Source organism: Mustela erminea, chromosome 17 (assembly GCF_009829155.1).
Source record: "Mustela erminea isolate mMusErm1 chromosome 17, mMusErm1.Pri, whole genome shotgun sequence".
NCBI classification, from domain to species: Eukaryota; Metazoa; Chordata; class Mammalia; order Carnivora; family Mustelidae; genus Mustela; species Mustela erminea.
In genome coordinates this window covers 12,640,486-12,655,617 of record NC_045630.1, presented here as the reverse complement: position 1 = coordinate 12,655,617, position 15,132 = coordinate 12,640,486, and the positions used below count along the sequence as shown (strand labels likewise).

Below are 15,132 nucleotides of genomic sequence, written 5' to 3'. Positions count from 1 at the left end.
AACCCGAGATTTAAGGGATTATCTGCAAATTTTACTTCTGGCAATCTAGGCTTTGCCTTGCTTCTTCTTCTCTTGATTTTTTGCTTATTGTATTTCTATTCTTCTTGGATTTCTGTCTCCGTAGGATGTTAGGAAGCCTGGCTTCAATAATTCCTGAGAGGAAGAATGCTCATCATAGTATTCGTCAGAGTCTGGACTCACATGATAATGTGGAAGTTGAAGCTGCCGTTTTTGCTGCTGCAAACTTCTCTGCGCAGTCAAAGTAAGCATCGGCCTTTTAATCATTTTTCTTCCCAAGAAGAGGTTTTGAAGGAATAACTCATCAATATACATAAACACTAAGTGAAAAATGTAAATGGCAAGGTGTTTTTTCCAAGAGGGTTTACGTCCTGTTGGGGAAACAGAACTTCAGTACGTAAAACAGAACGCTTAGGTAGGTATGTTAGCATTGACTGCACATGAAATAAGAATTTCCAGAAGGACAAATCCGTGTAGATTACCTCAGTTAGAGAAGGCTTCATTGGGAATCAGTTTTGTCTGCTGAGGTACCCTTTCCAAACATATATGGTTCTAATGCTGAATTTTTGCTTTCTTACTGTCTTCTCAAGGTTAGCTTTTTGGCGTTAGAGCTGTGTAACAGTTTGGGAAAGATAGTAATTCGAGCTGAAACCAGTTTCATATATTGGGGATGTCATATCCTATACTATTATATTGCAGAACAATTTGTTTTCTTGGATGCAGTACCGACCATGGTTATGTTGCTATGTTTGACTTGTTTGGCTCCCCTATCTAAAAATATAAATCATCCCCTTCACTGACAGATAGCAAACTAGCATTGCTTTCTGGAGGGCATTTTGGTAGTATGCATTTGCCTTAAATGAAAGATGGTGGATCATCTTTTTATCCACCAAGTGGACCTAGAAAATCCACTTCTGAGAACTTATCCGGAGGAATCAGCAATGTGTACTGATACTTATTTGCAAGGATGCTAGTTGTAGTGTTATAAAAACAACAAAAAAAATTAGTAAGAACCTAACTTCTAACCACTGTGCTTAGATAAATATGATCATACAGTGAAATATTATGTCAGCTCTTAACAAGTATATTTTAGAAGTATATTTGGAAACAGGTTACATCATAGCTTATAAGACCTTACAGAATATATTTTTTAAAGAAACAGGTATTTGTATTGATGAAATATAAAAAAGACAAAGGATATATATATCAAAATCCCGTGTCTGGGTGATAAGATGGTACCTTATTTTTATTTTTAATTTTTTAATAAACTTCTTTGTATACTGTCAGGAGCAAGTTTGAGCTTTAGAATCAGATGATGTAATTTTTAAAATAAAAAAAGATAGCTTTTCCATTAAGAATCTCTACTAAATTTGAATAAAAGTTAGAACAGTTTATCACCAACTTTCTCTCTTCAGATTTTAATTATATGCATATTCATCTCTTCAGCTGCTCCTGTTAAACCTTCAGAATCCCAGGATTACTCACTGGGAAAAGAGAATGGAGAATAGAAAGCATGTAATTTTTTTAATGCACTGCTCAAAATTAGTAGGTGTAGCAGTGAGTGAGGAAGAGAAATACTGAATAAACACAGTCCTATTTGTGCTTTTGAAAACTGGTGTTTTTTTTCTTATTGAGAGTCCTCACTATCGAGAGAACTTTTTTTTTTTAAGATTTTTATGTATTTATTTGAGAGACAGAGATCACAAGTAGGCAGAGGCAGGCGGAGAGAGAGGGAGAAGCAGGCTCCCCGCTGAGCAGAGAGCCCAATGTGGGGCTCAGTCCCAGAACCCCGGGATCATGACCTGAGCCAAAGGCAGAGGCCTTAACCCACTGAGCCACCCAGGCGCCCCGAGAGAACTTTTTAAAAATTGTTTTTATTGGATGGGAATTATATCTAGTGAGCAGTTAGTCAAGGTGTCAGTACTTTATAATCTGCTTAAGTAAACTTGCATTTCCTGAGGCTCCAAAAATAATTTTCTAAGTTTACTTTCTAAATTCAGATGATAAATTAATAATTTAGTGATTATATTTTATTTAATGAGAATCATTTTTGGTTCAGGTTCTCTTATGTTATTATCAGAAGCTAATTTTACTAGTTGTGGAATTTCTGATCTGTTTTGGAAAAGATTAAGACTAAGTAACATAGAAACATGATTCTCCGCTTATAGAATTGGTGACCAATAAACATTTAAGTTAATAGTTTACATAGAAGCAGTTTTTAACAGGTTTCAGTATGATATAATTTGTGACATTTAAAAATACCAAATTAGAGTAATAGGAAAGAATGAAGGGCATAGCAAAATGTATCAGAGTATAAAAATTAACTAATTGTATAATGAACTGTATCTTTTTGAGATTAGCATTTACCTCTTCCGAAATGCTGACCCGACTGGAGAAATCAAGTATCTTGACCAGTACTGATGGGTTTTTGTCTTAGTATCTCTCTCAGTTTTGGATCTTAAACAAATTAGAGCAACTAGCAAATTAAGACCTTAAGAATTTATTTAATACTGTTCTCCTTTTGTCTGTTAGCATAATCACATCTAACTTGTTCTTAAAAAGGTTAAGATTTTATATATTTAAAGAGAGTCCCTATGTCACAAAGCAGGAGTTGGAAACCCAAATGCCTTCAGAAACTGGGGAAGCATTGTTATTGAGAGAGGAGCCCTCTAGCGGCCAGTGCCAAACGGAACAGCACACTGGCAGTGTAAAAGTGGTGGCTGCTTACTCCTTCACCCCAGCTGATTGTGACAGAGCAGGAATGTATGCCCAGTGTTGTCAGGGCTGACTTCTTTGGAGGGAGCAGGCGTGGCATCGGTGGAAGCTAGAAAATCTGATTATTCTGTTTATAGTCTTATTATCATATGAAACTCTATATTCACATACATTCTTAATATTGACATTAAGGATTTTTAAAAATAGTATTAGACAAAGAAAAGAAAGAAAACTGCAGCCTTCTGATTTGCAGTTTATTGGCCCTGAAGGCCCATAACAGATTTTTGTTGAGTTGCATAAAATTTATTTATGCAATTTATTGAGTTGCATAAAGTTAGAGTTACTGAAGAAGTGCTTATTGAATATCCGCCATGTGTAGATGGTATTCTCAGCTCCCAGGAGGACAGGGGTGGAGAAGATAAAAGCCTTCTTTTATCATAGTTTCAGGTGTGTGTGAATGTTATGAAAAAATAAAACAACTTTGTGATAAAAATAATACAGTTTCATCGTTGTGATAGTGAACCAAGTAAGCTGCTTTAAGGAGAGTGATCAGGGAAGGCCTCTCTAACCAGGTAACATTTGAGCTGAAACCAAGTGTTGAAAAGGCAGCAGGTTAGAGGAAGAATATTCTTTTTTTTTTTTTTTTTTTTTTTTTTTTTTTTTTTTTTTTAAAGATTTTTATTTATTTATTTGACAGAGAGAAATCACAAGTAGATGGAGAGGCAGGCAGAGAGAGAGAGAGAGGGAAGCAGGCTCTCGGGCTCTCTGCTCAGCAGAGGAAGAATATTCTAAGAAGAAAGAATAACAAGTATGAGAGCACGCTGATAGGTGAATGAGTCGTTTATACACACCTGATAAACCTCTTATACCTAAAAGGCGTTTGTAACCTAACTTTTTCTTATCAAGTATGAAATTGATACCTTAGAAAAGTAGTTTTCAGACTGTATGGCATCTTTATACTTTTCATTATTGACGTCCTCATGGAGCTATTTTTGCTCACATGGACTATATCGATAGATTAGAGTATTAGAAATTTAAATGGCTACATTTTAAAAATACATGTTCATTTTTAAAATAACAATTCTCTAAATATGTTAATGTAAAAACAAGCATTTTTGTGAGATGAGTAGCGTTGTTGTTGTTTTTATATTTTCCAACTCTCATGTCTGGCTGGATTCTTATATGTTTCTGTATTCAACATTTCTGTTGCAGTATGTTACAATAAAATATATGAAGCAAATCCAGCCTCACACAGACATACAGTTGGAAAAGAGAAGAGTATTTTTAAAGGCTTTATAAGGAGTTATGGATATTTTTCTTTGATGTTATACAAAAACTAGACAAGTGGTGGTTTCTTAAAGGTTAATTGTAGTGTGGACTCTAAAATTATATCCATGAACTTGTACTATAGTACATTGAAATCTTTCGGAATCTTTTATCCATGTATGGTTTTATAATCTCTGCACTGGCCTTTTTGGAAACATTGGTTCACTGCATTCTGCAGGTCTTCCAAACGTCGACCCATTTCATTGTATCATATCAAAGGATGATATCAAAGGATCGCATATGTTACTTGCCACCAGTCTTATCAGGAAATTCTTCAGATATTAAGTTGTCAAGCTCATGATGATAGATATGTTTTCTGAAATTCTAATTTTTGCTTAGAAACTGAGATCGGCAAAAAGTATTCCTAGTTATTTTCCATGAACCGACAAGCCAACTTTACTCATCTTTTGAGAAAATGTCTGCCAAATAGCCAAGTCTGAATAACTGTGAGGTTTCATGGGAAAAAAATGACTAGTACATCTTATAACTCTAATAATTACATGGCACTTTTCCTGGAGACAACCACTGTGTACCTGATGTGTGGCTTCTGTTTTGTCAGAGAATAGTAAAAAGACATTTGCTTACAGGTTGAAATTCAATAAAATTAGTAATTTTTACTGTTTTATCAAGGATATTTGTAAGTGCATCTGGCTTCCTTCCTTCCTTCCCTTTTAGTGTGAGTGCACAGTGGTAAAGAATGCAATGACTGCTCGGACAGTTGGACACTGCCTTGGTTCTTGCTAAGGTGACAGCAATTTTAATCATTGTTTTGCTACCAGTGGTGAAGACAGTAGCTTGATGTTCCAGGAAAACCATGAGGTTTTAAAAAACGTTACTCGCTTTGAAAATTTCAGCACAGCTACGGAGAATTGTTGCTGAGAATTCAAATAAATGATGATGCTCTCTTGTTAGGTGATGCTCATACAAGCAAAAGAGCACATCTAGCCATGTTTGTAGATTTTCCATTTGTGCGGCAGAGATAAAATTCTGCAGGTGAGCTATTGAGTCTTCATGTTTGCAGCTATATCTTGTAAGTTACTTGATCAGTTACTCTAATGCTGAAAAGTGGCAGCGCCTTTATCTCTAGTACTGACTTTCCACCTGGGTATTCAGGTGGTCAGCTGCAGAACTTCCTTATCTGTTTCGTGCGCTTTTCCAGCCAGTGCATTACGATAACTTACCCTCTTACGATTGCTAGTTTAAAAATCAGTATTTTGCTTTTAAAGAGCACATTTGAAATAGGCTTTTTTTTTTTTTTATAATTCTAAATAATTAGTCTCAAAATGAAGCCTTAAGTTAACTGGTACCATGTAATACTTTCTGAAATGTCTCATTTTATAAGGCACAATAAGCCAAATTCTTAACATCTGAAAAATCGAAGGATAGCTTTAGTCATATTTTTTTTTTTAAGTTTTGCTTTTCTTTAGAATAGATTCTTTACTTCCATGAATTAAGAAACTCTCTGATATGTCAGTTTTATCTTTTTTAGCATCTTTAGACCTAGACAGTACAGCTGTGTGTTCAGAAGATGAGTCTTCTAAACTCTTTATCAAGCCAGTGATTCATTTTTAAGTATATATAAAAAAAAAAAAAACCTTAGCAAGTAAACTTCATTTGGAATAAAATATTGTTAAATTCTTAAAAGGCAATTTTAGATAAAATCTTAGAAAAATCTTTCAGAATTCTATTGCAAAACATGGCAATGTGTACTTCCTGATACGTTTCTCTATAAGCATAAGGAAAAATTAAGGATTTTGAAATAATGTATTGGATGATAATGAGGTTATAGAAATAATAGTAGTTATGTCAAATACAGTAAAAGCACAGGAGAAGAGTTGAGAACTGAGTTAATCTCAGAAAATATATTTGTATACTAAACCTGAACCTACTACCTTAGAAAATTCTAGGAAACACAAGAATGCACAATGATACATTCCATTAGCTGTCAAGAGAAGATGTCATTGTCATCATTTAGCCTCTGGAAAACTCCACTATTCACTTATGAGAGAATGGAATTGAAAATGGCAAATAGGGGCACCTGGGTGGCTCAGTGGGTTAAAGCCTTTGCCTTCAGCTCAGGTCATGATCCCAGGATGCTGGGATCGAGCCCCACATCGGGCTCTGCTTCGCAGGGAGCCTGCTTCCTCCTCTCTCTCTCTGCCTGCTTCTCTGCCTACTTCTGATCTCTGTCTGTCAAATAAATAAAATCTTAAAAAAAAAAAAAAGAAAATGACAAAAAGTATCTTAATGGCAGAAAATATTTTATGTAGACATCCATTGAACTAGTGAGGGGAAGTATTTCATATCTTATATACCATTTATCATGGCTAAATAAGCCAAGCTTGATCATCTTGTCTGTATTATATTTCCTTAAATATAATGTATCTTATCCCAAATATTCATGTTATTAGTAACTTTTGCAGCACTCAGTGTCATTTTTATTGGGTCAGAATGAAAAGCAGCACCTTGGAAAACACTTTACACATACATAATATAAAAAAAAAATCGCCAACATTAAATAGTTTGGCTTTTGGTAAGAGTCTGCCCATATTTCCTACTTCATACTTAGTCTATTTTTCTAAAATGTAGACTATTCAAGATATATTTTATTGCTTAAATAATTAGCTTATGGTGTTAAAAGCTTTTTCTTAATTAAAAGCACATCCCAAAATGTCATAGATTGAGATAATGACCTTGAATCTTTCAGACAGTGCCACTCAGTGAAGCAAACTGCGGCAGCACCCATAAATCAGAGCATCTTGTCTTGAATACTGCTTGGAAACGGTGTTGGTGTGAGCCCATTTGCTGGTGGGAGTTTTGGTTTCAGTTGCATTTCTTACCCTACCCCCAGTACCTGATGTTTGGAATATGAGTTACGATTTGAAGTATTATGTTTCTCCTGTGTTGATTGTGTTCTATTTATGTCCTTAGAAAATTTAGGCAAGTATAATTTTTTTGGTTTTCAAGTTTTTCCTCTTCTCTCTTTCCAAAGGGATTTTGCTGTAGGAATCTGTAACAAAATCAGTGAGATGATTCAAGGTATGTATGTTTCATTCAGTATTATGAAGTGACTTATTGGGATTTGTGTTAATATTAATAGCTCTTAACATTAACTACTTATTTATTATGTGCTTGTCACCATTCTATTCACTAATTCACTCCAATAATATTAAGCATCTTCTAAATGCCAGAATTGTTCTGGGTGCTTAGGATACAGTAGTGAACAAAACAGAGTCCTAGCCCTGATGTAACCTACATTCTGGTGGCAGAAATGGGGGAAGGGGTGGCAGTAGACAAATAAAAATATAGCAATTGCTATGGAGAAAAAACAAGGTAAAAAGGATAGAGTCCCCTGGGTAGAGTCCGCACCCCGAGGTGGAAGGGGGCACTTTATATTTTGTATATGTTGATGAAGGAAGGCCTCTAGTGAAGTGATATTTGTGTGAGAAATACAGATATTTAGGTGAAGAGCACTCTGATCTGGGAGAGCAGAGGGCTGTTAGAAGCTCTGGCGCTGTCTCTGTGTTCTGTTAATGTTCCTCCAGTGTCTTCCAGTTCCAAGTAAACTCAGATCCAAATTCCTTACCATAGCCCTCAAGGCCCTACTTTTCAAATCTCATCTTCCATGCTATGCTTCGCGTGTATTGGCCCCACTTACTCCTGTCCTGGTCCTTAAAGGGAGCCCTGGGGCTCCAGCACTGCGCAGCTCAGAGAACACCACCTTCTTCGTATTTTTCTATGAGGCATTCCTGTGAACTGTGCAACTTGGCAGACTTGGCTAGGCAATACTCTTATGTCTGTTTCACAGAAGAGGAAATAGAGCCACATTAAAATTACTTGAAAACCAAGATCCAGTTTGAGCTCTGTCCTGTTCTCCTTTCCTTTGTCCTTTTTTTTCTCCGCCAAAAAAGGGCTCTCCTGCAGAAAGCTGTCATTTAAGGGAACGCTCATTCACTGGGGATCACGCTCATTCACTGGGGGTCACTCATTCATTGAGCAGTTTCTATTGACCACTGGCTCTATCGGGCAAGAGCACAGCAGGAAATAGATGTCATGCTCAAATTAAAATAATCCAAGGAGGGTTGAAGGAAGGAACAATTACAAAGGTGTAAGCAAGACGAACCGTAGGGGATAATGTATCCAAGGGTGCAGAGAGGAAATAGTTCCCAGAAACTTGGAGTCGTGTGCAGGGGCCACTTTGAAACCCTGACCTTCAGTGGGATAGGACCTGATGTGACCCCACAGAGAAGGATCCAGAGAATAAATACTCTGTCCTCTTTCTTCTCCCTCCCATCCCCTGCTGGGGCACTTCACTGGCTAAACCCAAACAGTGAGCAAATAGCAAGGGAGTGGATGGAAGCCGGAGAGGTGAGCCTCCTGACGTGCTGGACTGTTGTCTGTTGGGCGATGGTTATTTGAGTATATTGATATGTAAGAATGTATTGATTTGTACACCCAAGACTCGTTATTGTTTAAGTTTTAGCTGTAAAAAATCTGAAGCGGAAGAACAGGAACACGGGGGCTGAAAGAACGGGGAAAGTACAGGAGAGGCAGTGAGGCCAGTGGAGGAAGAATGGAGCCCAAGAGAAGGAGATGGTGGGGGGTCTGAGGAATGAGATATCCTTACACTGAATTTTAAGTTGCTTGTGTTTCTGCAAAGTAAAAGCTCTGGAGTGTCTCTGAACCAGTAACAATGTCTGTGAACACGGAGAATTCCGTGGATTGCTGGGTGGAGCACAGATTTGCCGAGGAAGAAGGAAGGGATAGGAGACAGGAGTCTGCCGTGGGCAAAAAAGCCTAAGTAGGGAGAATACTGAGGAGACTTTGGTGATAATCCAGTCTAGAGATGGTGGTGGAAGTGGGCCAGTGTGATAGCAGTGGAAGCAGAATGGCATAGTCAGATTTGGGTTATATTTTAAAGATAGAACCTAAAAGCTTTGCTAATAAATTTGGATGTGGGGTATGAGAAAAGGGAATCAGTAAAGACTCCAGGGTCAGAGGAGTGATAATGATGAGGCTGTCATATACTGAAATGGGGAAAATTGCAGTTTTGTGGTGAAGGTCAGAAGTTCTCTTTGGCCCTAATTACAGGATGCTTCTAACTGTGCATTGCAGGGCAGGTGACCAGGAGGTCATACGATTTCTGTTATCTGAAGTTCAGGGGCAGGGTAGAGGGGTTCGAGGTCGTCTTTAGCGTATAGCTGAGAATGGAAGCCATGGGATGATATCACTTCACTCAGGAAAGGCATTGAGAGTGAGAAGAAAATTTATTACCATCCCCGAGGAACACCAGAAATTATAGTGTGGGTAAAAGAGATGAATACAAAGAGATTGAAAAGGAATAGCCAGAGGAAGAACAAAAACCAGGAAGAAAGAGTTTCAAAGACAGGATGGTCCCCAGTGTCAAATGCGTTTGGTACCTTAAGGGACAAAATACTAGTAACATAAGCACCACATGTATGACTGAAGAGGGAAAACCAGGGAGTCAATACTCTGACCTCATTTTTCTACCTGCCATCTCCGGTGGCTCTCTGGTTTGGCCAGACTTAAATAGAGGCCAGATAGCAAGGGAGTTTGTTGATGTAAACCACCCCTGGATACTGAAACTTTCTTACATATTCACACTAACAGTTACTTCACAGTGGTGAAGCAGTGGTCTGCAGAGTATAAATTAGCTTTTGGCTTATACCCAGTGAAGAATGACTGACAGTTTTTTGTTCTCTGTGATCACAAAGCCATGTTGTAGAAGAAAAGAGTTTTTTGTTTGTGTAGCTCCAGTGTTGTCAGTAAAAGATGCATTGGAGGTAATCCCCATGGAGTCCCATCTGTATAGGCAATGAAAAAAGGCATTGCTACCCAAAGTTCAGAGAACCTCAGAAACCCTCCACGTATAGTCTGTTCACATCCAGATCTTGACTTAGTGTTGAAGGAAATAAGTAAAATTGTAAATATAATTGTAGCCATTGAGTATGTGCATATGTAGGTGTATGTGTACTTGTATATACATATCTTTTTAGCATGCCATGAGAAGGAATAGACAGCAACTATGACTTTGTTCTAGCGTGCCTTTTCAACGAATTATCTCCTGTCAGCATGTCGCCTTGTAGTCACTGAAAAACTAATGTTAAGATAAATGCTTTTGAGGAAAAAAAAAAACTATTAAACTTAATTGAGTTAGCTCTAGTATAATTATCTTTAATGTCATAAACGTAACTTTAGCATACTTTTTGTTTTTAAATCGTCCATGTTGCTAATTGAATCACTTTTTTTTTTAAAGATTTTATTTATTTATTTGAGAGAAAGAGAGATCATGAGCAGGGGGTAAGGGGAGAGGGAGAAGCAGACTCCCCGCCATGCAGGGATCCCTGATACTGGCCTCCATCCGCAGACCCTGGGATCATGACCTGAGCCCAAGGCAGACGCTTAACCGACAGAGCTGCCCAGGCATCCCTAATTGAATTCCTTTTAAATGTGAAATGTTACCAAGGTGACAGTCAGGAGTCTTTCCCTAACGATTCCTCTGTGTCCAGGTTTGGCCACACCAGTAGACTTGAAACTGAAGTTAATCCCCATCCTCCAGCACATGCACCACGATGCGATCCTGGCATCGAGCGCCCGGCAGCTGTTGCAGCAGCTGGTCACGTCCTACCCCTCCACCAAGATGGTGATTGTCTCTCTGCACACCTTTACTCTGCTTGCGGCTTCGTCTTTGGTTGATACGCCAAAGCAGGTAATTTCAGTTTTCTTTGAACTGCCTTTTCTTCGGTAAACTATTGCATATTAAGTATAAACTTAAAAAAAACAAGTAACCATAAGTTTTGATCATTTTAAGGTGCCTTCTCTGATAAAGATTGCTTTCATTTTCTTTTGCCTGCTTTTTTCTGTTCTGTATTCACAGTTCTAATTCTTGGGAGCCTTTTAGGAACAAAAGGTGGAGGGGGTGGTACGTGGCAGAGTGTGGGGTTGGCAGGAGAGAAAAGAAAAAATCGAGTATTCAAAGCCAGGTCCTAGGCTAGAACCTTACAGGTTAAGGAATAGTATACTTTTATGCATGAAGAGAAGGTGGCGCAAACATGGACACATGGCTAAGAAGTGACTGGGCTGTGATTGAAAGGGAGGGGAGTCCTGTCTCAAATCTAAAAGTTTTACTAAATTGTACTACACATCCCTGATGGTAATTTCAGTGACAGTACTGTTCATGAATGCCTTTTTTTTTTCCCCCATAGATTCAGCTTCTGTTGCAGTATCTGAAGAATGACCCTAGGAAAGCAGTAAAGAGACTTGCTATTCAAGATCTGAAATTACTTGCCAGTAAAACGCCACACACCTGGAGTAGGGAAAACATTCAGGTCTGTAGAACTTTGAACATTAGTATTTTATAGAGAAAAATAATACAACAAGTAAAAAATCATTTTACTTTACGCTTTTTGTATCATCTTTGTCATCTTTTAAATGTTTGAATCTGAAAAGTAATTCAGGGTCTTGTTGATATTTGTGGCAGATGTTGGTTTTTAAAGTGGCGAAGTAAATACGTAGAACTTTTATCCTTTCATGTTTTAGTTTCTTTTAGTGAGTTAGACTTGCCTCTCCGTTTCTTAAGAATTTTCCCATAGCAGCACTAAGGCTGATTATAGAAGTCCCGTGAAATCATTTATTTAATTCATGTCTCCTTTACTCACTTTAAGGAGAACAGTTGGTGCTGACGGTGATTTATTAGAGAGAAGGTGCTGGAAGTGTAACTCAGCAAAGTGTATTTTTCCTTTTCATGGAGAGGAAGGACAGTCTTAAAGTTTTCTTTTGTAAATACAAGAGCAGGTCTCAATCTCTAGACATGTAATGTGGCATCTTTTATAGCATTTTTTCCAGGTTAAGTTAATGTTGAAATTTGTTTTTTCTCAGAACAGGTTTTTGTTTGTTTATCCATTACTGCTAACAGATGCAACATTTTCTAAAAAATGCTTTTTAAAGTGAAATGGAAGATTGTTAGAAGTTGACCTTTATTTTCATGGTTTTTATTACCTCTTGGTGTCATTATAGCTACCGTGCAACAAAAACCTTTGAATTTCAGATTATGAAACTAAAAGCTGCTGTGTTAATTGGTTTTTTTGCAGTTTTCTAAACATATTTCAGTATATTGTGATTGATAGTCACAAATATCCCAAGAGATAAGCAGCTGTTAGTGTTTGCATTTAGTAGATGAACAAATTAGGGTTCAGAGAGACTTAATATGCTTAAAAGAGCTTCCTAAGAGGACTTAATTAAGATTTTAATTAAAAGAGCTCTGTCCTCTAATGCTTTTTCTACTAAATAGTACAGTCTTTCCGAGAAGAGAATGTACTCAGCCACCGGAGGGAACCGAATCTGGTGAAGGCACTAGATCACCCCTTCTCATTTTTCTCCTTATTGTATGACAGCTCACACATGCGTAAAAGTATGTAAAATAAATATTTAATAGTTCGAATAATTGTAAATGAAAACAAGGTAGCCACCATCCCACTAGAAACAGAACACTGAAGGCTCACAGAAGCCTGCCACCTTCCTTGGCATGGTCCTCCCTCATCAGAATCGTAAAGCCAGCCTAAAGGAAACCACTATTTTGACTTCTGTGATGATCATTTCTTCACTCTTTTTTGTTTTACCATCTATATATGCTTCCCTAAAAAATAGTGTTTGCTTTTTCTTTGTATTTCTTGTGCTTAACATTATACTGATGAGACTCATACATGTAGTTGCATGTTTTTTCCCTTTAACTGCTGTGTAGTATTCCATTATTATATGGAATGAACTACAGTTTACCTGCTCTTGGTGGGTTATTTCCAACGTGCAGCTCTTGCAAACAGTGCTGCTACGAGCATTTTTCAGTTTATCTCCTGGCATTTATGTGCAAGAGTTTCTTTGTATGCTTAAAGAGTGAAATTGCTGACTTAGAGGATATGTGTATTTTCAGCTTTACCGGGTAAATTCAAGCTGTGTTCCAAAGTGACTGAACCAATATAGATTCCAAATAAAGAGACCACCTATTGAACTACGTCCTTAGATTACATTTTTACCAGTTTAGAAGTTGTAGTTTTCATTTTTATTTCCTTGATTACTAAAGAAGTAGAATATTCTTTTAATTGTTGTTGATGATTTGGATTTCCTTTTTTGTGACATGGCTCTTCCAGTCTTCTTTTTCTGGATTTATAGTCATTCTTTGTATATTCTGGATACTTGCACTTCAGTGGCCATTGGCAGGCTCTATAAATTTCAGAAGCAGCTGATCAAGTTTCACTTAAAAAAAAAAGCCATAAAAAAAGTTGCTAATTTCAATGGGATTCCATTGAATGGAAAGATAATTTGTAACAAGTTGATATCTTTACAATGTTAAGTCTTCTAATGCATGAACATGCTATATCATTTCTTTAGATCTCTGTTCTACAGCTTTTGCTTTCCTCTCTTTTGTCTGATGTTAATGTAGCTACTTGAGTTTTCTCCTGGGTGTGTCTGTGTGATAGATTTTCATCGTTTTAGGGGCACCTGGGTGGCTCAGTCGGCTACAGGTCTGCCTTTGGCTCAGGTCATGATCTTGGGGCCCTGGGATCAAGCCCCACATCAGGCTTCCTACTCATCGGGGAGTCTGCTACTTCTGCTTCCCCCACCCCCCGCCACTCATGTTCTCTCTTTCTCTCAAATACATGATAAAATCTTAAAAAAAAAAAAATTATCATCGTTTTACTTCCCATCTTTCTTTAATGCATCTTTATGTTTCCATTATGTCCTATGTCAGTTCTGCTGTACAGACCTTATAATACGCCACTCATTTATAACCCTCTAAACTCTTATGTATTCTTATCATGTGCCTTAATTCTGTCTTATCAAACAGTTTTGTTTTATAAATTCCTTGATCATTTGGACCTTCCACTGTCTTCGCTCTTCCTGCATCTCAGGCTTTCTCTCTGGGATACTTTTCCTTCTGTCTCTGGAAAGTCCTTTAGTGAGGGTCTGTGGTGGTAAGCTCTCCCTGTAGATACTTGTCTTAAAAAGTCTTTATTTTGCCCTCAATCTTGAAAGACACTTTTCTCTGGGAGTAGAATGCCCAGGACATCGAGGCTACCATTCTAACTGTCTACAAATTTCCATTATTACTGCTGACAATAGCAGTACTCTTTTGAAGAAATTTTTTTTCCTGCTTTTAAATTTTTCTCTTTGACGTTCTGCCCTATGAGCCATCTGATTATAGATTTCTATTTAAACTCTCTAGACTATTGATTTCTCGTGAATCTTAAGATTGGTGCTTTTCAGTGGTTTTGGGAAATTGTCAGCCATAATTTTTCTCAGATATTGCCTTTCCTCCTGACTCTCCACTTAGATACATACTGGCCCTTCTGTCAATCCCCCAAATTCCTTATATTCTTTTTTCTATCTTTCCATCTCTTCAGGCTGTGTTGTGGATACTTCTCCTGTTTTAGTTCAATAATTATTTCTCGAGCTTATCTAAAGTCTTTGCAGTTGTATCTCTGCTCTCGATTTCTGTTGGCCCTCTTCCATCGTACCCTTTTTCCTCACATACTTGGCAGTTCTTTTGCCTCGAGCTACTCCTTTTCCCTGGAAAAGTGTGTGTGGGAATTCTCGGACGAAGAATTTCTCTAGAGAAGGCTTGGATTAGCTTCTGGTAGGTGGAGAGGCTGGACAGGGATACATACTGGGGAGAAAAAGTCGAGAAAGAGGATGAGTGAGTGTGAAAGGTGGAGGCTGCTGTGTTGCACGAGGCGGTCAGCGGAGCTCTCGCTTAGAAGTTGGCACTTGAGCAAGGACCTAAAGGAGGGACCAGCAACTCCATGAGCCTCTGAAAGAAGAACATTACCAGCAGAGAGAATAGCAAGAAAGGTCCTGAGGTGAGAGCATTCCTGAGGGTGAGGTCACCGTGACTATGAGGGGAGCGGAGTCAGAGGTGCTGGAGGATGGATGGAGCAGCTTGCGGACCATTTAGGGCCTGCGAGTCCTTTGGCACAGGCCATTATTATTTCTTAATTGAAATATAATTGACATATAACACTGTACAGCATGTTGACATGATACACTTACATATTGTAA

The 15,132-nt window shown here is 37.9% G+C and overlaps 1 protein-coding gene across 2 annotated transcripts in view; it reads left to right on the top strand.

Moving 5' to 3' along the window:
* The window catches only part of INTS7 (integrator complex subunit 7), a 92,286-nt gene that overhangs the window by 22,967 nt on the left and 54,187 nt on the right, over nucleotides 1-15,132 (top strand). For both annotated transcript variants that reach the window (XM_032319138.1, XM_032319139.1), the window contains 4 exons: nucleotides 125-262; nucleotides 7,052-7,098; nucleotides 10,590-10,789; nucleotides 11,286-11,408. In XM_032319138.1, coding sequence (XP_032175029.1) covers nucleotides 125-262; nucleotides 7,052-7,098; nucleotides 10,590-10,789; nucleotides 11,286-11,408 — 508 coding nt within the window. The remainder of the gene's footprint in view (nucleotides 1-124; nucleotides 263-7,051; nucleotides 7,099-10,589; nucleotides 10,790-11,285; nucleotides 11,409-15,132) is intronic.